The sequence below is a fragment of the Antechinus flavipes genome, chromosome 1 (genome assembly GCF_016432865.1).
Source record: "Antechinus flavipes isolate AdamAnt ecotype Samford, QLD, Australia chromosome 1, AdamAnt_v2, whole genome shotgun sequence".
NCBI classification, from domain to species: domain Eukaryota; kingdom Metazoa; phylum Chordata; class Mammalia; order Dasyuromorphia; family Dasyuridae; genus Antechinus; species Antechinus flavipes.
The window spans coordinates 717,237,127-717,263,728 of NC_067398.1; the positions used below are offsets into that span (position 1 = coordinate 717,237,127).

General features: G+C 40.1%; 1 protein-coding gene across 1 annotated transcript in view; it reads left to right on the top strand.

Moving 5' to 3' along the window:
- The window catches only part of LOC127545720 (solute carrier family 5 member 4-like), a 42,525-nt gene extending 19,756 nt beyond the window's left edge, over window positions 1–22,769 (top strand). The window contains 9 exon segments of the mRNA XM_051973179.1: window positions 1,673–1,753; window positions 6,801–7,021; window positions 9,900–10,035; window positions 14,226–14,333; window positions 15,173–15,323; window positions 18,938–19,106; window positions 19,552–19,767; window positions 20,890–20,992; window positions 21,803–22,769. Of these exon segments, the coding sequence (XP_051829139.1) occupies window positions 1,673–1,753; window positions 6,801–7,021; window positions 9,900–10,035; window positions 14,226–14,333; window positions 15,173–15,323; window positions 18,938–19,106; window positions 19,552–19,767; window positions 20,890–20,992; window positions 21,803–22,020 (1,403 nt within the window). The 3' untranslated portion in view covers window positions 22,021–22,769.
- Window positions 22,770–26,602: the final 3,833 nt, after the last annotated feature.

Here is a 26,602-nt window from a genome sequence, read left to right on the forward strand (position 1 = left end):
CCTCCACAGGTAGTGAGTTCCCCATCCTTGGAGCTCTTCAAGCAGAGACTGGATAATCACTTGTCAGGGCTATTCTAGTATGTTCTTCTTTGGAAGTCTGGGTCAGACTCAGCGGCCACTGAGGTCCTTTGGAACGCGAGATTTTGTGCTTCTGTCACTAAGAGGATGAGGAAGGAGTGTAGTTTAATGGAAGGTGGCAGGAGGCTTGGGTTCGAATGCTGCTTCTGCTTTTGTGAGAGGTTGGATAAGTCATGATCCTTCTCTAAGCCTGACTTCCCTCATCTGTACAGTCATTAACTGGAGGGGACTTCTGAGATTACCCTGTCCCAGTCCCGTGGCTCTTGCTGCAAGGTGACTGAACCGGTCAATCCCCAAATGTGCCCGGACACAGCCCGAACTGAACATGGCAGCCTTGGGGACCATGGGCATCTCTGGGCTGATGAGGAGGGTCAAGGAGCAGGATCTAGAACCTGAGGAATGGAGGAAGAGGCAGCGAGTGAATGACCACTCAAGGAGACCCAGAAGCACCACACACATGTGCGCACACACACTCACACACATGGGTACATATGTGTGTACACACACAGAATCAGAGAAACACACACATGCACACTGACAACCAGCGTCAGCCCAGTTGGTAGAAAGAGAGAGAGGTAGAGAGACAGACAGACAGACAGAGAGGCAGAGAAAGAGAGACAGACACAGAGAGACAGAGACAAAGAGAGAGACAGACAGAGAGACAGAGAGAGAGAGAGACAGAGATGGAGAGACAGAGATAGAGAGACAGAGAGAGACAGACAGAGACAGAGTGGCAGAGAGACAGAGAGACAGAGAGAGAGAGAGACAGAGAAAGACAGAGACAGAGAGACAGACACAGAGAAAGACAGAGAGACAGAGACAGAGAGATAGAGAGAGACAGAGAGAGACAGACAGAGTGGCAGAGAGAGAGACAGAGAGACAAAAAGGCAGAGACAGAGAGAGAGACAGAGATAGAGAGACAGAGACAGACAGAGTGGCAGAGAGAGAGACAAAGAGACAGAGACAGAGAGACAGACACAGAGAAAGACAGACAGAGACAGAGAGAGAGACAGAGAGAGACAGAGAGAGACAGAGACAGAGACAGAGAGATAGACAGACACAGAGAAAGACAGAGACTGACAGAAACAGAGAGAGAGAGAAACAGAGAGAGAAAGGGAAGGAGAGGGAGAGAGAAAGAAAGGTGGGGAGAGAGGGAGGGAACCCAAGCCAGCTAGTACAGGAAATGCAGCACTTGGATATTCCCTCCCTTGTAGAATACTGTGATTGTCACCTTCATTGAGGAAACAGAGGTCAGCTGGTGTGAGTGATCAGTCCTCGGCCACAGAGCTGTAAGGACCAGAAGTGGGATTTGAACCCGCACCGCCCTAGACTCCATGGTCACTGCCACATCTCCTTTGCCAGATCTCACATGATTCCCGGCCATTATGGCAGGGCACTGGGTCAGGGACCAGGTAGATCAGCAGAGAGGACACTAGAGGGACACAGCACAAAGGACTCTGGGAGCGGGTGAGCCCGGCCGTGGCTGGGAGCCAGGAGAGCCCCCACATCAAAGCGGCCATGGCTTCTCTTGTTACTGCGGCTGTTCCTTCCCCGGGAATCCCCACGTACTCCTCTCTCCCCTTGTGCTCTGCAGGTGGCTTAGCCTCTGTGATCTACACGGACACCCTGCAGACGGTCATCATGCTGGTCGGATCTTTCATCCTCACTGGCTATGGTGAGTGCGGCCCGGCCTCCCAGGGAGTGGAGGGTGGGTCTGAGGCAGTGGGAGGGGCTGGAGGAGACCCCGGGCCAGGCTCTGTCCATCTGTCCATCTCCTCTGGGATTTCCATTCCTGCTCTCTGGAAACCTGTGACTTTTAGCAGCGGAGGACTCTAGGGAGGAGCGGGAGCGTCCGCTGCATCATGGAGGGCATTGAGGTCTAGGAGAGAGGGGCTGCTCCCGTACTCGAAGGCCAGGTTTGGTATTTATCTCTGTGGTCCTGGCCAAGAAATTTCCACTCCCTTTGCCCTAATGTCCTTTCCTGTAAAAAGCGGACTGGACTGGATGACCCCGAAGTTCCTTTTAGTCCTTCTGACTAGCCAGATGTTGATTAATTTTTCATTATTTGCAAATACGTATTCATAGATACCTGAACTTCTTTCGTTGATTTGAAGGCCATTTCCCCTTCTTTTATTAATACATTTCTTGTTAGAGGATTCTGGGAAGATGGTGAGGTAGGTCAGTAAATTTCAAGGTCCCCAGATTTCCTTCATAATATTCACATGTCAGGGTGAATATAGACTGGTGAAAAATCAAGAAGACTTGGGGAAGAACAGGGTTCCTCCTGGAACAACCTGAGAAGACCAGAAGAAAGACTCCAAGTCAGGTATTCAACAGTGTGAAATTCAGAGAACTCTTGGCCAGCTCCAGCAAGTGGGGACCCTGGGGGGAGCTGGAGCCCCAGCAAGAACCACGGAAACTTTCACCTCCCGACTTCAAGCGGGGGGGGGGGGCTGAGTCCAGGCAGACTGAGGGATCAGGAATTCAGACCCAGCTGTGCTGCAGAGATGCCATCTTAGGCAGGAAGAAACCAGCATACCAGGAGTGCAAGGAGTAATGTTAACTAGCTCCCATCCCGGAGACAGACAGAGAGAGAGAGAGACAGAGACTCTTTTGAGAAGAACTCAAAAAGGAATTTAAAAATCAAATGAGAGACATTGAGAAAAAACTAAAAATAAAAACCATCCAAGAAAAACAAGATTATGAAAAAAGTTAACCTCATAGAAAAGGAGATAGAGTCTTAAAAATGAAAATAACTCTTTGAAAATTAGAATTGGAGAAGGAGAAGCCAGTGAATCTATAACCAAGAAATAATAAAACAATATAAAGAATGAAAAAATACAACAGAATAGGAAACATCTTACTAAAAAACTTGTCCTGGAGAACAGATTAAGAAGACAAAATATAAGAATAATTGAACAACCTGAAAGATATGATTTAAAAAATACTTTGACACAATAATGCTAGAAATAATCCAAGAATATTGTCCTGGAATGATGGAACATGAGAGGAAAGTAGAAATAAAAACAATGCACTGATCACCATCTCAAAGAGACCAAAGAGAAAATTTTGTAAGAGACAAGAAAAAAATTCAAATATGCTGGAACTAAAATTAGAATTGTACAGAACTTAGCAATCACAATAAAAAAAACAAACCACAGGTCCTGGAATCATATATACCAGCAATCAAAAGAACTAGGCCAGAGGACAAAAATGTCATATCCAGCAAAATTATCCATAATATTGAATGAAAAAATGGATATTCAATGAACTTGCAGATTTTCAGGACTTTCTTTTAGTCAAACTTAACTCAATAGAAAATTTAACACATAGGAGCCAACAGGAACTTAACACGACAGATTGTTTATGATCTTTTTTACGTGGAAATGTATACCATATGTTTAAGATTGACAACAGCAATTGTTCGGTTCCAAAGAAAGATTGGGGCAAAGGTGAGTATGAGCTGACTAAAAAGCAAAACTGCCTAGGAAAGGTAAAAATAGCAATCATGTTATGTAAATGAGGTGCAGAGGAAGAATTTATACAGAGGTATTAGAGGGGGAAGGAGGGTTCACAGTTCTGAAAACCTACTCACATCAGGAATGGGTTTAAATAGGCAGCACTACATATATACATGAAGGATATGGCACCTTTCAGAATCTATAAAAAATAAGGGGAGAGAGATGGGCGGACTGGAAGCAAAAGATGGGGGAAGAAGACAAGGGAGGGATCCATGAGTGGGGAGAGGCTAAGTAATAGCAAGACAAATTAAGGTGGAGAATTAAAGCAGAAGAGTTAGCAGGGATACAAAAGAACGAGATATACCCAAATCCTACGAGGAGCAGAATTTATTAGAAAAACAAAGATGGCTAGAAATTATTGATCTTAAACGAAGACAAACAAAGATTCAATCAAGAGAAAAATCTACATTATATTAGCTATATTAATATTGTTTTAGATGCATATTTCACATATAGATAAATGCATATATATACATGCATATATGTATATGTAGATAAGTATGCATGTTGCTCTATGTATGTGTGTATATGTGTATATGCTCTCTATATATGTACGTATGTGAATCTCTCTCTGTGAATATATATGACAGTATGTGTGTATGGGGGGGGCTAGTGTGTGTGTTGTATATACCTATATCTGTATTTTTATCTGTTCTTAATTATGCCTGTTTGGGGTAGGTGGGAGGGATGAAAGGGAAAAAAAGAATAAAGTAAAAAAAGTGTGCAGCAGAGAACAAAATACAACCTACAAGGAAGCAAAGAAAAGATGGACACTCAAGAATATAATTTCTCCTACTATTATATATCTTTTCTTGAACTAGTAACTTATTGTTTAATACTTTGAATCTTCACTGGTGTTCTGCTGGACACATGACAATGTTCTGTTCTGTTTTCTTTTCTTTTTCTTTTCTATTTTTTAAATTGAAAAATACATATATATTTCTTGTTAGTCAATCTGCTTCTACTCAAGGATTTTACTTGAGTTTTTCTAAGATCTTTGGTTATTTATTTTATCCCCTTATTTTCTTCTATTGCTCATTTTTTGACTCCTTTCCCTTTGATGGCAGTTTCTATGGGGGTTGGTGCTCAAAGTCATCTCAGTTTCTTTCCATACTGGTAAATTCTTAATTCACTAGTCTTTGCCCCAGATGACTGCTGGGATGACAGAATGTAGCCATGCTGCGTGCTTTGCCCTTTCCCTCAGGTTCAGGGATGTGCTACGCATCCCTCTGCCCTCAAACAACGACATTAGACTTGTCTTACCCTATTCTCCAGTGAAGTTCTCTCAAGGTGCCTCCCTTTGATCTGCCATCATCCCCTTGCCACTATCACAGCCTGATAAAATTTCTTCAGCTTGGCTCTCCTTGTCATCATGGCGGAGGGTAGAGTTGAATTCTGTTGCAAATTTGTGAGTGGGCTTGTGCAGCCTTACTGACTGGTGGGTAATAAGGGCAGGGTGCTGAGAGAGCATGAGAGGGAAGGAGATATTAGATATCTCTGTTGATAATTAATTGATTTTTTGCTTTGTGTGGGTTCTTAGTGTCCTATGCAGTGGAATAAAATGAAATTGCTTTATCTTTTGCACATAATTCCTAATTGGGGGAATTATGAGGGGCTGTGAGAATCAGAGAAAATTTCTACTCCTCCCTTTTGTTGACCATTCAGTGCAAAAATAGGACTCTGATTCTGCAGCTCTGAGGAACTCAACTTTTATATCACTGATATGTGAGTTTTCTCCTCTGAAGAATTATTATGACATGGAGGTGGCCCTGGGTCACTAGAGAAACATAAGCTCTATCTAGTGCCATTGAGTTGGAAAAACTTCACATGTGAATCCAGGGAAAGGAAATGTCTTTATTAGGTGCCTGACACTGTCCTGGGCACTGGGAATTCAAAGACAAAAATGAACCAGGCCAGTCGTTGAAGAATTAGATTTCTATAATAGTGTGGCATGGCTGCTATCTTCATTGAAAATGGGAATATCCTCATGAACATCTAATTGTGAGTTATATATATGCCCTGCCTAGGGTCAGCAAATTTATTTTATTTTATTTTTTGTTAAAAAATGGTATTTTCCCCCAATCACAAATGCATGGCAAGTACAGAGACTTTACTCTGCAATGCATTGCCAAACTTTTACAAACAAGGCAAATCAGAACAGAAAACATTCAGAATTTGACTTGATTAAATATTTAGTTCAGTCACGAGCATTTGCTATTTAATACAGTATTGATAAAGATTTTAAAAATGAGTCGATTTGTAATCTGCAAAATTCAGCTAAACTTTGTTCATTTGGCTAATAATAATATTGTTCTTGGGCCTGTGATACTTAGATTCTGATAGGCAAAACTGCAATAACATACTGATAACTGAAACAGGCAATCTACATATTGTATTTGTTATACCCCTTCAAGAGTAAATGCTATTTTAAAAATATTTGTAAGATTAAAATTCACGAATTACCCATTTTTTGGATACTGTAAATAATTTGGGTGAGTACAAAAATAACAAAGTTGTTAAAAGATCTTCGGAGATCTGTAATTTCATTGAGAGAGTCCACTTTTCCCTCTCTCCTCACACTGATACAGCTCACAACTCCTTCATGCCTCAGGAGACAATTTATGAGGCATTCCCAGGACAAAGAACAAACTAAACAAAAAAGCAAAATCCCAAGCAAAGAGATCATCTGGCAAAACAATTAGAGACAAGTTCCCAGAATTCAGTCTGATTTCTCAGAGGACACACACATCATCCATCACCAAGCTAGCACTTCCACTTTCTTGTTGAGCAGAACCTTTCCTGACTTTGAACTTGGCTATTATCCTCTCTGAGAATATGGGGTGACAAGAAGACAAAGAAGATCTTAAGGAAGGACTTTTGTAATCCCATGTTGGATACGCGGCAGGAGGGATACAGAAATAGAAAAGAAATAATCTCTGCCTTTGAGGTGCTTACATTTTCTTGGAGAAAAGTAATGACTCTACAAGTGAGTGTGCTTTGAGATCATTTGAGATGGGAAGAAGGGTGACCCGGATGGGATCAGCAAAGGCTTTTTGCCAGGGAGAGTGCGATGGATTTTAATGAAATTCATGTACATGGACATATTTATCATGGTATGAGGACAGGTGCACCTGATGAGTCCTTGTAATTCCCATTGGACTCTCAAACTTAACTTTTTTTTCTGATTTTTTTTTTTTTTAGCTTTTGCAGAAGTGGGAGGGTTTGAGGCTTTCGTTGAGAAATACATGAAAGCCATCCCATCTGTCATCACGGACAAGAATGTAACTCTGAACCCAGAATGCTACACCCCCAAAGCAGACGCCTTCCACCTCTTCCAGGATCCCATCACTGGGGAACTGCCATGGCCGGGAATCATTATCGGAATGAACCTCGTCTCTCTTTGGTACTGGTGCACGGACCAGGTGAGATGTCCACAAGAGGGAAGAGCCTCTTTTCACTTTTCTCTGTAGAGTAGAAAAAATGAAATCCTATATCTAGAGCTGGAAGGGATTAACCCAACCTCCTCTTAAGATAGGGAAACTGAGGCCCAGAGTGATCAAGTACCTGCCCAAAGTTATATAGCTAGTGAGAGATAGAGGCAGAATTCAAACCCAGATTATTTGAGCCCCAAACCAGTAAACCACCTGCTGTACAATTCAAACCCTTTGTTTTTCAGGTAAAAAACAAACTGACTTAGAGAGTTTGGGGGATTTGCCCAAAGTCATCCAGAAAGTGTATGCAAGACATGTTCTGTGCCCTCCTTGACTCACCTGACTTTTAGAAACCACGACCATCTTCAAAGGGCCCTTCCTGGCTCTCTTCTTGTTCATTCTCTCTCCTTCCAGACACTCCTTTGTATATATTTTGTCCTTTCTTACTCGGGTGCATCCCGAAGCTGATTCCAAGGCCAGTGCCTTTTACAACTACCTAAGAAAAAAGAGGATGTGTCTTGTCCGTGGAAAGCACCTTCTTCTTTTCAAAATATTTCTCATTAAGTCTTTCATTTGAATGTTCTAAGGATGTTTTGAGGGAATCATGGGAGAATGAACAGTTTCATTTCACAAAGAAAAAACCTGACACCAAGAATGCAAAGTGAGATTAGAGGAAGGAGGGAACAGAACCACTGAGGAACCGAGCATAGAATCTCAGGGCTGAGTTGGCCATCCATCCAGACTTGGCTTAAAGATCTTCAGTGATGGGGCGCTAGCCACCTCCTGAGACATTCCCATTCCTCTTTTGAAAAACGCTAATTTCGAGAAAACGATCAGACCAATAACTAACAGACATCAAATTCCAATTTTCAAAGATCTATTATTTTCAACTTCCCCAACCTTTCTTTTACTTTTACACTCTCCCTGATTCCCCTTCCCTCTCTCAACCTTTCTCATTTTTCCTTTCCTTTCTTTCTTCCCTTCTCTTTTTCTCTACTTTCTTTTTTCCTTTCTTCTTCCTCTTTCCTTTCTCCACTTTCCTTTCCTCCTCTTCTCTATTTTTCCTATAATTCTTTCCCTCCTCCCCTCATCTTTCACATATACACCTACTATCTCATATTTATTTATTCTTTAATTCATATGCACTCATTTTTTCACTTGTTTATACAGTTACTATTCAAATTTCATAGCATTATGCATTTAGAGACTTCCTTGATCCTCTTGATCTTGCAGAGGGGAAGTAGTTCTAGAAATGGGAAAGGACTTGCCCCATCTCACACAGTTAAAAATCTCAAACAAAAAGAAAAACAACTTGTCATGGAATCATGGCTATAACCCCACTCTGAAGTCTGATTAAAGCAAGAAAGATTGGTTTATGATCATTTCATGATTGCCCCTCAGGACATTAACCTAATGAGATTAAGAATATGTCCCTAAGCATCCCTAGCTTGCCTCAATGAGTCTAAAACCGTCTTAAAACTCTATTTTCAGACAATACTCTGCGTTCCCCAAAATTATTTCCTGATTTTCCCTCCCTGCCTTGAATTCAGACATTTTTCTCTTGCACACAAACTCTTGAAAGGCAAAGTTACTATTCTCTGCTTGCTACCCCCATCATTTGGCCCACATCCTTCCCTTTATTATGTCTACTCATAAGTAGCAAAACTCATAGGGTCACACTGGTCATAGAGTCCCAGGAAGGATGGATTGGAGTGGGGAGAGACTGGAGACAGGCAGATCCTCCTCCCAGTCCAGGCATGAGGTGATAGGGACAATGTCAGGGAGAGAAAGGGACCTATTGGGGAGATGCTGCAGAGTGAAATTGGCATTAGGTTGGAGAAGTGAGAGAAAATGAGGAGTCCTGGATAACTCCCAGGGGGTGAGCATGGGGGGCTGGAGGACGGTGCAGAGTGGAAGCATCAAGTGAGTGTATTTTCAGGATGGGAGTGACATGGACATGTGTTTAGGCAGTAAGGAATGAGCTGGGAGAGGGGAGAGAGTAAAGATAAGTGAGAGGGGGGTTGACAGAGAGAGAAGACAAAACGTTGGAGGAGACGAAATAGAGTCACTTGAGCAGTAGAGGGGTTAACCCAGGTAAGGAGTAAGACCATTTTGTCCTGTGAGTCAGGGGGAAGGAGAAGGTGGCAGAAGGCATATGGATGGATGAGAGATGGGGAACAAGGAAGAAGGGGGAGCTCGTAGTGAATGGCTTCAATTTTTTTCTGTAAATTTTGAGGTTCTTAAAGTTCACAGCTGGGAGGTTTGGAAAAGAGGCTCTAAGGAATTTTGAGGAGGGATGAAAAGGTCTGGAAGAGTCGAAGAGTGGGAGAATGAGTTGATAAGAAAGGTTTGATAGGATTGCCAGGCAGCAGTGAGAGCCCAGTAATATAATATAACAAGATAACATAAAAAAAGTCAGCACAGTTGAATGATTTTCTCCATCTTCCTCCAGCAGTTTCTCTGTAGGAGATGATGGAAGGTGGGAATAATCTGAGACTTGGGAGTGGCCGGGCACAATCAACAAAATCATACTTTCTCTCTGTTTCATTAGCCTCAATGCTGTATTTTGGCCAGTAAAAAAAACTGAAAGCCATGTGACATTATCAACAGGTGGCCGTCCATCTTCTGACTGAATATCTCTTGTGGTAGGGAACTCACTACCTCCCTCCCAGGTTGCCCATTTCAGTGCGAGAGTGCTGGACAGCTCTAACACGAAAACATTCTTTTTTACACTGAATCCGAGGCTGATGACCTGGAATTTCCACCCAGGACCTGACATGAGGATCAGCTCCCCTCCCCTCCATAGGACAGGGCATCTCCGGACTTGAATAAGGGAGCCCCACCCTCACACTTTCTGCTTTCCTGGCAGGTGATTGTTCAGCGGTGTCTCTCCGGGAAGAACCTGTCCCACGTGAAGGCGGGCTGCATCTTGTGCGGCTACCTGAAGCTGCTGCCCCTCTTCCTCATGGTGATGCCTGGGATGATCAGCCGGATTCTGTACCCAGGTACGGCCTTCCTGCATCCGTTCACTTTCAGGGCCCAGGAAGCTGTGACAGTCTGGATGTTGGCCACACGGTTTCTCTGCCTTGTGGTTGGTAATGGATATTATTATTGCGTGTTTACCTACAAATCCTTTCCCCTTCAAGATCTCAGTTTGGGGTGTGGGCTATATTCAGGGGAGCTTGAGTTTGGAAAGGAAACACTATGGAGGAAACAGCTTGAAACTTGGGGTCAAGAAGCCCCAAGTTTGGGTCTAAACTTGTAACTGACTAGTCATGTGACTGCCACTTGGCAAGCCATTTTCATCACTGAACCTGAGCTTCCTACTCCATGAAATGATGGAGTTGGACCAAGTGGTCTCTAGGGCCCCTTCTGGTTCTAGACCTGGTTCTGGATCTAGAGCCATATGGTGCTTTCAGTTTGTGATGGAACCTTGATTACCTGGAGTCCTTCTAAAAAAGGATGTTTGGGTTAATTTAATTTAACTTTCTCTTGTTCTTGTGGTGGTGGTTTATTAATTTATGTATTTATTCATTTTTTTGCACACAAAACTGCAAATTTGTTATATTCGATTTGCTTTTCCTTTTAAACATATAATAAAATTATTATGTAACTTTCTTTTATCCCTCCTTTCTCCCTTCCACTCTAGAAATGGCTATCATTAGACATAAATATGTGTGTGTTTTTGTGTGTGTATATGTATGTATATATGTGTATATATACATACACATATATTTGTGTCTAATGTAGCTCCCTCTCTCTCTCTCTCTCTCTCTCCTCTCTCTCTCTCTCTCTCTCCTCCTCCTCCTTTCTCTCTCTCTCTCTCTCTCTCTCTCTCTCTCTCTCTCTCTCTCTGTGTCTCTGTCTCTGTCTCTGTCTCTGTCTCTGTCTCTGTCTCTCTCTCTCTCCTCCTCCTCCTCCTCCTCTCTCTGTCTCTCTGTCTCTCTCTGTCTCTCTGTCTCTCTGTCTCTCTGTCTCTCTGTCTCTCTGTCTCTCTGTCTCTCTCTCTCTCTCTTTTCCTCTGTCTCTCTCTGTCTCTGTCTCTGTATATAAATCCACATAGAAATTCTTCTATTTATCAGTTCTTTCTCTGGATACAGAGAACATCTTCCTTCAATAGGTCCTTTGGATATTTGAGTATCTATAATAGAAAGACTTAGTTGCTGAAAATTGTTTTTAAAACAAAATTGCTAAAAAAAATTGCTATTACTTTTACAAAATTCTCTTGGTTATGCTCATTTTGCTCTTCATTATTTCATGCAAACATTTTTATGTTTTTCTAAAATTATCAGTCATCATTTCTTATAGCATAATAGTATTTCCTCCCAATGATTCATATACCATAATTTTTTAAGGTATTTCCCAATTGAAGGGTATCCCCACAATTTCCAGTTCTTTGCCACCAGAAAGAGAGCTGTCATGAATAATTTAGAATATATTTAGAATATAGTATATTCCAGAATATATCATCTTGGGAAACACACTTAATAATGGCATTGCTAGGTTGAAGGGTAAAGACAGTTGTACAACTTTTTGGGCACAATTCCAAATTACTCTAAATGGTTGGACCAGTTCATGATTATACCAGTTCATGGTTACACCAGCAGTGAATTAGTGTTCCAGTCTTTCCATATCCCCTTCAATATATGTCATTTTCGCCAAACTGATGGATGTAAAATGATCTTTCAAGATTTTTTTAATTTGCAATTTTTGAAACAGTAATTATTTAGAGCATTTTCACATGACTAGAAGTTATTTTGATTTCTTCATCAGCAAATTGCTTATTTGTATCTTTTGACCACTTATCAGTTGGGGAATGACTCATATTCTTATCAATTTGATTAGGATCATTATATATTTGAGATATGAGATATTTATCTGAAAAACTTTTTATAAAACTCCCCCTTCCAATTTTCTGCTTTCCTTCTGATCTTGACTATATTGGTTTTATTCATACAAAACCTTTCTAATTTAATGCAATCAGAATTATCCATCTTACACCTTAAACCGCTCTCTATCTCTTGTTTATTCATTAATTGTTCATATATCTGTAAGTCTGCTAAGTGATTTTCCCATATTCTTCATATTTTCTTGTAATATCTTTCCTCATATATAGGATACATATATTTTATATATATATATATATATATAACAATTTTGACCTTGTTTTAGAATGGTATAAGATAGTGGTCTGTGCCCAATTTTTGTCAGACTGATTTACAGTTTTCCCAACAATTTTTTAACCAAATTATGAATTATCCTCAAAACTTATTTTCATTTGTCAAACACAAGGTTCTTATGGTTATTTGCTGCTGTAGATTGAACGCTGAGTAACAAAACAGAAAAAAAAAACATAAAAAACAGGTAAGAAATCTCTACCTCTAGTCTAAGAATTAGAGATCTACAATGAATCTGCAATTGCCTTTCAAACATCTTAGGCTAGACACCCAGTAGATACCTTACACTCAATAAGTCCAAAACATGACCCATTATGTTGTCCCACCTTTCCCCTCTGCCTTCCCTATTACTGTTGAGGGGAACACTTTCCTGCCAGGCCCCCCAGGCCAGCTCTAGCTGGCACCTGGACTCTTTGCTGTCTCCCACCGCCTGCCATCCAAGTTTTTGCCCACGCCCGTTGATTCTGCCTTTGTGCCATCCCTTCTCTTTTTGCCCCTGCCCCCACCCTAAGGCAGACCCTCCTTATTGCCGTAGCTGCTGGGGCTCTGCCTATTTTCGGTCTCTTCCCACTTCCAGTTCATCCTCCATTCAGCCACCAAAGTGGTTTTCCTAAAGCTCAGGTCCAACCACATCACACCCTTCTTGATAAGCTCCAGCGGCTCTCTCTTGTCTCCAGGAGCAAATACAGAATGTTCCTCTGGTTGGCCTTCAGGGCCTCCCAGAACCCGGCCTCCTCCTCCCTTTCAGTCTTCTTACACCTTGTTGCCCATCCTGTACTCTTCGACCCCGAGTCACTGGCCTCCTGGCTGTTCCACAGACAAGACCCTCTATTTCTTGGCTCCAGGCATTCTCTCAGGCTGTGTCCCAGGCCTGGGAAGCTCTCCATCCTCTGCTCTGACTGTTGATCTCTCTGGTTTCCTTTAAATCCCAGTTAACATTCTACCTTCTAGAGGAAGCCTTTCCCCTCTTACTTCTAGTGCCTTCCCTCTATTAATTATTTCCTATATGTTGCTTTTTTTGCATATATTTGCTTGCACGTTATTCCTCCCATTAGACTGTAGGCTCCCTGAGGACAGATAGATAGATAGCCTCGAACTGCAATGGCCTCCATTTGTAGTCCCAGTGCTTAGCACGGTGCCCGACGCATAGTAGGCATTTAATCAATGTTGATTGACTGATTGATGGAATACAGAGAAATATTCTCTAAGTCGGGGATTCTTAACCTGGGGTCTGTGAATCCAGAGTATTTTGTTATTTTAAATCAGGGCTAAGTGACTAGATGTAAGATTTGAACTCAGGCTCTCCCGACTCCAGGGCTGGTGCTCTTTCCACTGTGCCCCCAGCTGTCCCTGAATCATATATATTGTGTTTTATTTTATGTACTTCAAACCCTTATGTTGAGCTGCGGTCTGAAGGCCCCAGCAGATCACCTAAGGCATTAGGAACACTTTTCAGAAGATGCAAAAAGCCTGGTCTAAATAAAGAATCTCCTATACATTATAGATGAAGTCACTTTATGGGATGTTACTGGACTTATTGTTCTTTGTTCAATCATGGCTCAGGGGGAGAAGGTTTGTTTGTATTTTTTACCCCCAGAAATGATTGTGATGTAATCAATCAAGTGACAAGCAGTTATTAAGTGCCCGCTATGTGCCGTAGGATCATTCTAGAAATATAAAGACAAAAATAGTTCGCTGGCTTTAGCGGGTATAACAAGGAGAGCCATAAAATGTATTTTTTAAGAGTCAAGTCATCAAGAGAGAGTTCAATGAAAAAGTGGGAAGCAGAAGAACGGGTTTTGGTGCCCTATTAACTGTTAATCTCGGCTCTGAAATCGGGAATGTCTCAAGGGGGTCACTTCTGTGTGGGAGCTGTCCGACAGAAAGTCCTGGCGCCACAGAAAGCCCACCAGCCCCTGCCAAGGCGAATGCTCAGGAGCTCTCTTTTCACACCCCCTCGGCGGGCTTGGCTCCCCTCACTGTTTATGGATGAGAACTCCCTCTTTCTCTCTCCACAGATGAAATCGCTTGTGCCGTGCCTTCAGAGTGCGAGAAATACTGTGGTACCAGCATTGGCTGCACCAACATGGCCTACCCGAAGCTGGTGGTAGAACTCATGCCCCAGGGTAAGCATTTCGTGGGGTCTTCCTACCCCTCCACCAGAGAGGGGGTCATGAGCAGTGAGTTGGGTGGTCTCTGGCAAGTATTGGAACCTTTTCTCAGGGTCGGGAAGGACTTCAAGGGGTCCTCTGTTCTAATGTGATCTTGACTAAGAATCCCCTCTTCATTATACCCAACAAGGGGTCACCCAGTCTCTGCCATGGCAGCCTATTCTACTTTGGGCTAATGCCATTTGGGATAACATTGAGCCTAATTCTGTCTTCTTATAACTTCTACTCCTGGTTCTGCCTCTGGGACTAAGCTGAAAAAGACTAATCCCTCACTGGGTATAAACCTTCTAATATATGAGCACAGCTATCAAGTCCTCTCTCTTGCCCCTCACCATTCTTCTCAGACTCTTCTGGACCAATTTCAGCTTGTCTCTTTGAGACCAAAAGATTATTTTCAAGGAGTCTTGAACCCAAGATTTGGGTTCAAAACTTATATTCACTGTAAGACTTAATCTCTGTCTGTCTCGGTTACTTTCTCTGAAAATGAAGGAGTTGAGCCAGATGGCTTCCAAAGGTTCCTTTCAGATCTTAATCTATGATCCATTCACCCCTCAGTTTAAGTCAGAATGCCCGATATGTTTTACTCATCTGAAAAAATAAGTAGAGAAAAGATCAGTAATCCTCACAAACTCATCTAGTCATACAAACTAGGGGAGCAAAAATCAATGGTACCATTCCCCCAATTTGATTTCAGGGAGACCCTTAGAAGCTGACCATGATTGCCTGACTACTAGCAAAGCTAAGGGAGAGTAGAATGGTATCGAGATAATTTTCTCTTTTTGTTGTTGTTCAAGGACTTCGGGGATTGATGTTGTCAGCCATGTTGGCGTCACTCATGAGCTCCCTCACCTCCATCTTCAATAGTTCAAGCACACTATTCACCATTGACATTTATACCAAAATTCGAAAGCAAGCATCGGAGAGAGAGCTCCTGTTAGTGGGAAGGTAACAGAGCTAATAATAAAAGCTAGTATTTTATAATTAATTATAATATGTAATATATATTATAATAACAGCACTTTGAGGTTTGTAAATGGATCCACATGTGTAATCTCATTTGATCTTCCTCACAACCCTGTAAAGTAGATGCTATTAATATTCTCAATGAGGAAATTGAGACTTAGAGAGGATATGTGGTTTGCCGAGGGCTACATGGCTAGTCAGTATTTGAGGAAGTCTTAGAACTGAGGTCTTCTTGAATATGTGTCTAGCCCTCTCTCTACTCTTCACCTAGCTGACATAGCACCAGGGACATCTTGGCCAGAGTGTGTTGGATATTTTTCCCATAAAATATATGAATCTTACAAATGGTATAGATGTAAACAAGATGAATGGTCTTCTGGGTAGAAGAAGTAGACTAATAAGGCCTAGGAAGCCATGTTTGTGATGGATAGTTAAATTAAAGAAAGCTTAGCAGAAGATGTTTTTAACTCTATAAACTGAAATAGTAATAAGTTCAAGTCAGAATTCACTGTGTACATAGTAATCATCTAATATGTGTAAGCTATTCTTCTAGGTTTTAGCAGTTAGAAAATAAAAAATGGGGGAAAAAGAGTTCTTGCCCCTAAGGATTCCTCTACTGGAGGCATACCCTATTCACCTAGTAAATAAATAAAAAGAATTATGAAAAAGTAATTTCAGGGGAAGAATATTCTAATGCCTGAGGGCAGCAGGTGAAAATCAAGTAACCCTCCATCGAGAAAGTGACATCTAAGCTGAGCTTTGAAGGAAGCTAGAGATTCTACAAAGTGGAGGTGAAAAGTGAATATATTCTTGACATGGGCTACCGCTAACACAAAGGCATGGATTATGGAAATAAAATAATGGGTGCAGAGTAGGTAGATAGACTATCTGATCAGACTAGAGAGTGTCTTAGGAAAAATGGTATGATATGAATTTGAAAGATAGGTGGAAGGTGGCTTGTAGAGGGCTTTAAAAATGACAGAATGAAGAAACTTCCCAGAATCCCAGAAGCAATAGGGAGCTATCGAAGAGGATTTTTTTTTCAATAAGAGAGAGTGTTACAGTCACATCTGTGCTTTAGGAATATCAGTTTAACTGTTATTTGGAGGATAGTTTGGAATAGGTAGAAACTGTGAGGCAGGAAGACTAAATAGGGGATTAAGAAGTGAGAGAAATGGGGGTCAAGTTAGGGTGATGGTTGTATCAGCAGTGACATGAATGTGAATAATATTGTAGAAGTTGCAAGACTTGGCAACAAATTACATATAGGAATATATGGGGAGGGGAGAATCAAGGATGACTTTGAGAATCCAAACTGGTATCACCTTAACAGAAATAGGTAACATTTGGATCATAGATCATAACATTTCAGATCTGTGGTAGAGGAACTTGGAGATTTTCAAGTCCAACCTCATCTTATAGATGGAGAAACTTATGATAAAAGTGATGGGATAACTTTCCTAAGACTAATGTAATGCCTGGATTTGAACTCAGATCTCCAGATTCCAAACCTAATTTTTTTCTGCACTCTATTTTTATTTTTAAATTTAAAAAAAGCACTCCCTTAGGAACAAATAATATTTTGAAAAATCTATTTCTTTGGAAATAAACTAAGAGACTGTCTAAGAGCAAGAGTGAAGTAAAGATGTTCATTACCACCACTATTATTTAATATCATAATGGCAATTCTAGCTATAGCAACAAGAAAAATAAATTGAAGGAATAAAAATGGACATTGAGGAAACAAAACTATCACTTATTGTATATGGCATGATGGTATACTTAGAAATTCCTAAAGAATCAATTAAAAAACTAGTTTAAATCATTATCAAAGTTGCAGGATATAAAATAAACCCACATAAATCACCATCACTTCTATATATTACCAACAACAACAACAACAAACAGCAGGAAGAGATAGAAAAGGAAATTCCATGTAAAATAATCATGGACAATATAAGATACTTGGGAGCCCATCTGCCAAGAAAAACCAGGGGACTATGTGAACACATTTACAAAACACTTTTTATGTAAATAAAGACGCATCTAAACAGTTTGAGAAATAGTAATTACTCATGGATAAGCTGAGTTCATATAATAAAAATGACAGTTCTACCTAAATTAATTTATTTATTCAGTGCCATATCAATCAAACTATCAGAGTCATTTTGTAGAGCTAGAAAAAATTGTAACAAAATTTGTCTGGAAGAACAAAAAGTCTAAGCAATCAAGGAAATCAGTGCAAAAATGTGAAGGAAGGTAATTTGGCAGTACTAGATTTTCAAACTATATTATAAAGCACTAATCATCAGTAGAATAGATCAGCTATACAATACAAGGTAGCAAATGACCACAGTAATTTAGTGTTTAATTAATACAAAGATCAAGGCTTTAAGGGCAAGAACTCACTATTTGATAAGAAGTGTGGGCAAAGCATTTTGGCAGAAATTACGCGAGATTCAACAACTCATGTTGTGTACCAAGATATATTGAGTATACCTTTAGACGTAAAGGGTGATATCATAAGTAAATTAGGAAAGCATGGAATCTTTAACTTATTAAATCTGTGGTTAATGGAAGAGTTTATGACCAAAAAAGAGACAGAGAAGATTATGGAAAGTAAAATGTATAATTTCAATTGCATGATATTAAAAAACTTTTGCAAAAAAGCAAACCAAAAAACAATGCAGCCGAATTAGGAGAGCAGGAAAGTGTGTGTGGGGAGAGGTAAAGTTTGACATCAAGTTTCTCTGACAAAGGTCTCATTTCTCAAATATATAATGTGGTCCACAAATGTATAATTTGTATATGAATTGAATTTATAAAAATAAGAAATACCCAAATTGACAAATGGTCAAAGGAGAACAGGCAATTCTCAGGAGAAATCAAAGCTACTTATAATGACACAAAGATGCTGAGAGCTAGTGTGGTGCAGTGGGAGAGACACAAGCTCTGGGGGGCCTGAGTTTAAATCCTGGTTTTACCATTTGCCATGTTAACTTGACTAAATCAATGTGTTTTGGCTTTATTCTTCTTCCCTCCAAAATGAGGGCTTAGACTTAGTCTAAATGACTTCTGATGTTCTCTTACATCCTTATACCCTCTGAGACTATGATGGACCAAATGGAAGAACTGAAAGGGAGGGGAATTGATAGGGTTGATGATGAGTTAAATTTGGGAGGAGAGAGAGAGAAATTAAGAATGACTCTGAAGTTCATAGCCTGGTTGACAAGAGAATAAGGATGTCTTTATTGACATCCAGAGAATCCAACATGAATCCTCATGGGTATTTGAGAGGAAATTGAGCAGACTTGAGGGAAGATAGTCCCACTGTGTGGGGTTTTACCCCTCTCCTTCTTCCCTTAATCTTTGCCATTGGTAATTATGTTCCCTTACACTCTCCCAAAGCCCACTTCATCCTTTCCAATCTCTCTGGTGTCCAGGATGTTGAAGTATTTTGCAATATAAGGCTTGTGGTTTCATGGGGAGGGAAGAGAATCTTCATGAGGATTAAGTTTCTTGTTACCATGGGAAAATCCTCAATTTGTCCACTCTAATTATAGCTCTGTGACCTATTGATAGAAATATGCTTGCAGGTTGTTCATCATCGTCCTGATTGCCCTCAGCATCGCTTGGATCCCATTAGTCCAGGTGGGTCAAAATGGTGAACTCGTCCAGTATGTGGAATCGATATCGAGCTACCTCGGGTCCCCCATTGCAGCTGTGTTCCTGCTGGCCGTCTTTTGCAAGAGAGTTAATGAGCAGGTGAGTCCGAATGGGGAGAGTTTGTGTGTATAGGTGAGAAGGACTGACTGATCGCCTCGGGAACCCAAAATGTCGCTTTCTCTTATGTTCTCTTATGAGATAAAATCTCTCAGATTTTTCGCAGTAATAAAACATTGATAATTATTCATTATGATAAGTCAATGGTATAAAGAGCCTTGAATTAGGAATCAAGCTTCCTGGGGGTAAATTATTTAAATTATCTGTGACTTGGATTTCTCATTTGAAAAATAAACAAGGCTGGATTCAGTTTCCCTTCCAATTCTGCTATTCTTAGAATCACATATGAAAACTTTGTGGGTTTTTTGCTATTATTGACATTCTGGTTTTCAAGAATTCTTCTATCCTATTAGATGCTTTTTATGTGGTTTGTGGTCCCTTCTGCTGAAAGCACCCTGAAGCCACTCTCCTTGGTTTTCTTCGGCAGGGAGCTTTCTGGGGACTGATGTTTGGACTTGTGGTCGGCCTAACTCGTATGATTGCTGAGTTTGTCTACGGGACAGGCACTTGTATGGCCCCCACCCAGTGTCCCAAGATCATCTGTGGATGGCATTTCTCCTATTTTGCCATCGTCCTCTTCACATTGACAGTCTTGGTTGTACTTGGTATCTCTCTAATGACAAAACCTATTCCTGATATACATGTAAGTAGGAATTTGCTTCTTCTCAATATGAAATACTGCCCTTTTTCTGGCTACTACTTTAGCTCCAAATCTTTTATCGGGAAGACCTTGAGTCCTATACCCTTAAGCTCTCAGAGAGAAGGAGGTATTTCACAACAGTATAAGATAAAATATTGTGGAAAGAAGTATGAAGTTTCACACTTAGGCTCAAGAAAACAAAGAAGATGTGACATAACAGTTATCACTCTGAAAAAGTTGCGGGGAGGGAGTGCTTTAGTGGACCAAAAGCCCTCTATGGGGCAGCAACTTGATCCAGCTGCCAAGAAAGTTGGTATTAGTCTTCATGGAGACAAGCAAAGTATCTGGGACTCCACCTGGAGTACTTTGTTCTTGGATGGGAGACCCATTTTAGAAAGGATGTAAAGTACAGACCATCTAGGAGAAGGTCACCAGAATGCCAAAGGGCTTCAAGTTCATTCCTCAAATGTGGGTAGGTTGAAAGGACTGGAATATGGAGCCAGAAAGAGACTACTCTGGGGATGATAGGAGAGCTGCGTGGTTGATGTCCTCAAGAACTTAAGATACATGGAAAATGGCTAAGCCTTGTTTTATTTGGCCCCCAGGGCAAAACCGAAAACCAGACAAAGAAGTTGTAAAAGGGTAGACTGAGTCTCAGAATTATATAATATATGTAATTATATAATTAGATTGGATTAGAGTGGACAGATTGAGGATTTTCCCATGGTAGCAAAGAAAAGAAAGAAAAGAAAAATTTCATAGAAAATCAGATGTCAAAACTGGGAGGAGTCTTAGTAGGTAGGAAGTCATAACTGAAAGGAAACCTTAGAATAGGGAATGCCTGAGCTTGAGGGAAATGTCAGAGGTGGAAAGAACCTTAGGATAGAGAATGTTAAATGGAAGAGCCCTTAGAATACAGCTCTTGGAGGGTTCTTAGAACGCTGAATATCAGATCTAGAAGATACTTTAGAACAGAAGGAGAGAACTAGAGGGACCTTCGAATACAGAGTTGAGGAATAATCAGGCAAGTAGCACCCGATCTGAATTCATTCCAACATCGTTGGGGGGAAAAGGTGCTTATTGCCATGGTCACACAGCTGACTTCTGCCTGTGCTCTCTGGACAGCTGCACCGCCTCTGCTGGGCTCTCCGCAATAGCCAGGAAGAGCGCATTGACCTGAATCCCGAGCAGTATGGACAAGAGGAAGCTGGAGACCAGGAGGAAAATGGTGATGGTTAATTTTTTAAATGGCAATTCTCTTTAACCTGCCATTTTTGTTGTGGTTGTTGAATCATTTCAGCCATGTCCAAGTCTTTGGGGTTTTTTTCACAAAGATACTAGAGTGCTTGGCCATTTCTTTCCCAGGTTTTCTTTTTATAGATAAGGAATTGAGACAAACAAGGTTAAGTGACTTGCCCAGAGTCACACCACTAGTAAGTGTCTGAGGCTGGATTTGAATTCAGGTCTTCTTGACTTTCTGTTCTCTTGTCTCTGTGAGTGCCCAGCTCCCCTAGCTTGCTTCCAGTAAGGAGTTATCTTTTTGACAAACTTCCAATCTATTGAGACAAATCTGTCCATAGAAGGACTCAGGGTCCCCTTAGGCTCCTGTTCAAGACCACCTTGAAAAAGGAAGCCCCCCTTTTCCTTCTGGCACTAATGTGGAAACCTTTTCTCTGGTGCCATAAACTTTGACCAGGATCCTGAGGGTGATGAGGTCCACAGTACTGTTCTGGAGGACCCTTTGCCTTCAGGTTCAGGTCCATCTCCTTCAGTTGCTGCCTTTAGGAACAGAGAACAGCCATTGTTTTTATTGGACTGTGATTCCTCTCAGTCACCTTTAACGCTCACTCTAGCAGAGGGCACTGGCTGGCATGTTGTTCTTGGAGTCAAGGAGAGCTGGCTTTGAGTCCTGCCCCTCACACCCATTAGCCTCATGACCACGGAGAAGTCCCTTTATCTCTTTGCCATTTTTAATGCCTTGTAGGAATATCCCATTTAATCCCATTTCCTCACGGCTCATCTCTCTGCTTTCTTCCAGATGGCCCTGAGGAATCTCCAGGATGCATCAAGAGGAGCTGGAATGCGTTCTGTGGGCTGGAGCCAAAAAAAGGCCCCAAGCTGACCAAGGAGGAAGAGGCCGCCCTGCAGAAGCGGCTGACGGACACGTCTGAAAACCCTTTTTGGAGGAACGTGGTGAACGTCAACGCCATCTTGGTCATGACCGTGGGCGTCTTCTACCATGCTTATTTTGCCTGAGTTCTGGCTGGAGTTTCAGAGCAGGTCAACCAAGCCTGGAACACCAACCTTCCTCTTCCCTCTTAGCCCTTCACTGGGCTGGAAGGATAGCAAACAGGTATAATTGGAAACAATGAAGGGGAAGAAAAAAGAATAAAAAGAAGAGAGGGAGAATAAGAAAGAGAGACATGTAGAATCTCAGGGCCCAAAAGGAAGGCTCTCAGAGACATCTGATCCAGCTCATCTCTGATCAAGGATCCTCTCTACACTCCCAGTGAGTGTCCATTCAGCCTTTACTTCATGACATAAGTAATGGAAAACGCACTACTGACCAAAGCAGCCTTTCAGAAAACTAACAGGAGCAACATTTGGGCCTCCTTTCAATTCTAAATCTGTTTCTTGGTCACTTCCAGCTATAAACCTGGTTTTCTTCTCTGAGGCTCAGGAAGAATAATGTCTCACTACCCATAAGAATCATCCAATTATGAGATTCTATTAAAAAATCAGCCCTCATATAAAAATTAGGGAGCCCTCACCTCGTGTTTTATTTTATATTTTAACTTTCTTTTTTATTTAAGCTTTTTATTTTCAAAACATATCCATGGATAATTTTTCAAAATTGACCCTTGCAAAACCTTGTGTTCCAAATTTTCTCTCCCTTTCCCCTCCTCCCTCCCCTAAATGGTGTTAAATCCATCAGCTCATGTTTTAAATAGAAGATCTGTGATACTACAAAATTGTTATCTCAAATAAATCTGACACCCACCAAATCCTATGGTCTTCTTTGATATTTGGTTAGATCTTCAAATGCATACCACTGAGGTTGATCACAGCCCATTTCAATCTCCTTATTAATCAAGCAACAACTATTTATGTGTTGTCTCGCAGTTCTTGTCCGTATCCTACTATTAATTCCCCATGAAAGACCTCTCAGGCCAAGATACTAGGGACTTTCCCTCCCTTGGGCCCTTCACTATTCCACAGATGCCCTTGAGCATCATGCTTTGCCCTGGCTATATGACCTGTCCATCTCATTTTCCAATCATTCATATCATTGAAGACATTTTGTACATAATTAATCATGAGTTATAAGTTGCAGACTCCTTATGCCCACAGTGTGTCCTTTTACTGCTCTTTTAGTTAATAGCATCTTTATATAACATATAAAATCAATACAGAAAACATGGAAGGTTATTGTAGAGGGAGTGGAGTCAGCAACTGGGGCTGAGAGAGTGAAAGGAAATCATGGAAGGCCTCTTGTAAAAGGTAATCTAGAGCCAAGTCTTAAAGGAAGCCAGGAATTCTATGAGTTTGAGGTTGGGGGAAAGCATTTCAAACTGGGGAATCGCCAGAACAAGGGCAGAGAGGAAATGGAGTATCATGTGCAAGGAATAGCAAGTGGGCCAATATGCATGCATCATGGAATCCATTGAGAGAAGTAGAGTTTAAGAAGATTGGAAAATTAAGGAGCCAGATTGGTAAGGGTTTTAAGCAAAGGACTTTATACTTAATCCTGAAGGTAACAGAGAGCCACTAGAGTTTGTTAGATACTTTATTTTGGTCAAATGATGACATCAAAGTGAGGTTTCTAAGAATTTAGAAGAGAGTGTCATGGTTGCACTGATGAAAAATAACCTTCTAAAGGAGTTTAGCTTAAGAGAGGAGAGATATAGAAATGATAGCTGAGGGAAAGACCACAAGAGGATTTTGTAGATGATTAGAAATTCGAGGTTTGTGATTTCAGTAAACTTCAGTAAATTAGGACAAGCCTGGCAGTGTTGTGGACCTAAGGAAGCTATAGAAGAAGTGGGAAGTAATTTGTTCCATTGGAAAGCTCTATGTCGTTCAGAAAAACTAAACAATGAAATAAATTAATTTTAAATGAAATAAATTTATTTTTACAAAAATACAAAACACCCAAATTAGCAGAACCAAAAAAATGGAAAATGAAGTAACCCAGTTTCAGAAAAAGGAAGTGAACAAGCCATAAATGAAAGGGGAAAAAATCCAGGATCAAATATAATTACAAATCATGTCTTCAAACATTTGAAGAACAAGTCATTTGCACAAAGTGTTTACAAAAATAGAAAGATAAGAAATCCTATCATTTTTTCTATGATGCAAATATGGCCTTACTTATTAAATCAGGAAGAGAAAAAAATCTTTAAACCAATATCCCTAATAAATATTGAAATACATTTTAAAACAATTATCATCAAAGGAGCTACAGCAATATATCAATAAGATTATACTACGCCCAGGTGGATTCATATCAGAATTTCGGGTTGTTTCAATTTCAATAAAAGACAAAATTAATAACAAAACAAAGTCATATAATTTCGTCAATGTGATCAGAAGAAACTTTTAACAAAATACAACATCCATTTTTGGATCTTTCCTTAATATGCTAAATAGTATCTAAAAGCAAAAGCTAGCACTATATATAATAGAGATAAACTACCAGTTTTTCCAACGAGATCAGGAGTGAAACAAGAATGCCTATTATCATCAGTATTATTAAAGATAGTTTTAGAAATATTAACTCTAACAACAAGGGAAATAAAAGCAATTGAAGAAATAAGCATAGGCAAAAAGCAAACAAAATTGCTGATTTTTATTGATGATACAATGATTCTATTTAGATAACAAAGTCAACTAAAAATTAATTGAAAATTGATTTCAGCAAAGCACCAGCACAAATCATCAGACTTTCTGTTATCAGTAAAATGTTGAAGCAAATGATAGAAGGAGAAATTATATTTAAAATAACTATAGAATGTACAAAAGCTGTAGGAGTCCAATTACCAAGACATGCTTAGGTATCATATAAATACAACTAGGAAACATTCTCTACAGAAATAAAGACAGAACTAAATTAATAAAGTTATTAACTGCTCATATCATATCAATATAATAAACATGAACATGTTACATACATACATTTGTTTACAATCAGGCTAAGAAAAGTACTAAAAGGGGCAGCTAGGTGGCACAGTGGATAGAGCACCTGCCCTGAAGTCAGGATGATCTGAGTTAAAATCTGGTCTCAGACACTTCCTGGCTGTGTGACCTTGGGCAAGTCACTTAACTCCAATTGCCTCAGCCAAAAAAAAAAAAAAAGTACCAAAAGATTAATTTGAAGAGAGAAAAATAATGAAAATTTATCCAAAAGATTAGAATTCTCAAAGAAAAAAAATTAAAAGAAAGAAAGAAGGGGCCATTGTGATACTAGGTCTTAAACTATGTTATCAAGCAATAGTTATTAAAACAAGTTGGTACTGGTTGGAAAAATAGAAATATCAATCAATGGAACAGATTAATCTCACAACATATAGAAGCAAATAAATAGAATAGGATGATATTTAATAAACCTAAAGACCTCAAATTCTGGGTCAGAAACTCTCTATTTGAAAAAAATTGCTGGGAAAATTGGAAAGTACATTAGCAGAAATTAGGTTAGATCAACATCTTATACCATATGTTAGAGTAAGTTGCAAGTGGATACATGACATGAATAGAAGAAGTCATGCTATAAAGTTATTCAAACAAGGAATTAAATTACTTTTGAAACTATGGATAGAGAACAACTTAATGAAAATTAGAGGTGATTTTATAAGTTATATACATATATATATATGTTTGATATGTATCAAAGAAAGAAACTGAAGTTGTCAAAAGTCCATTTGAAAAAGATTCTTAATTACTAATAATTAGAGAAATGCAAATTAAAACAACTCTGACATATCTACACTAAGAGAGCATTAGTATGCCCCAGCTTCTCCAAAAGTTGCAATTTTCTTTTTTCAGTCACTTATTGAATGATTGTGTTTATCTATGTATCTATGTATTTATCTATCTATATGGTTATACAATCCTGTGTAACTGTACATTTTTCATATTTGGAAATGTTTATTTTTATATTCAGAATATTAAAAATTTTTAATTAAAACAATAACATGTTAACCATAGGTAAGATGGCCTCTGTTGATTAATTTTTGCCTGGGTTCATCTAGATGTTGGCCATGGAAGTCCTTTGGATTTGAGTCTCAGACATGAGTCCTCCTATATGCATTTGGTTTATATTTGGTAATTCTTGTGGCATATACCCATTGCCAGTGGGTCATTTTCTATGGCTTGCTGGGATGATACCTGATTATTCCAAATGTATTCTGGCAAATTTATGGCCTTCTCTATGCCGTCGATCAGTTCTCTTTATTCTTGCTGGCCTAGAAGCATTTGTCCTTTTGTAGCTGTTTTAGGATGATGAGCCGGTAAATCCATCAGCAAGCTTTTGTAAAATACTTCCTAGGAGTCAGGCACTGTGCTGGGCTGAATACACAAAAACCAGCAAGAACAGTTCCAGCCCTCACGTAGCTTACATTCTAATTGTGGAGATCATTAGGAGAAAGGAGAGGTTCAAGATAAATAGGGTGTATATGGAAGGATCCTTGAGGGAAAGGTTTACAGGAAAGCCTAGGAAAGGTCTCTTGCAGAAGGTGGAAGTTGAGCTGAATCTTGTAGGAAAACGATGAAACAAAATGGGTGTAGTGATGAAATAGAGGGTTACATATATCAGGGATGATCTTGGCAAAAGCAAAGAGAT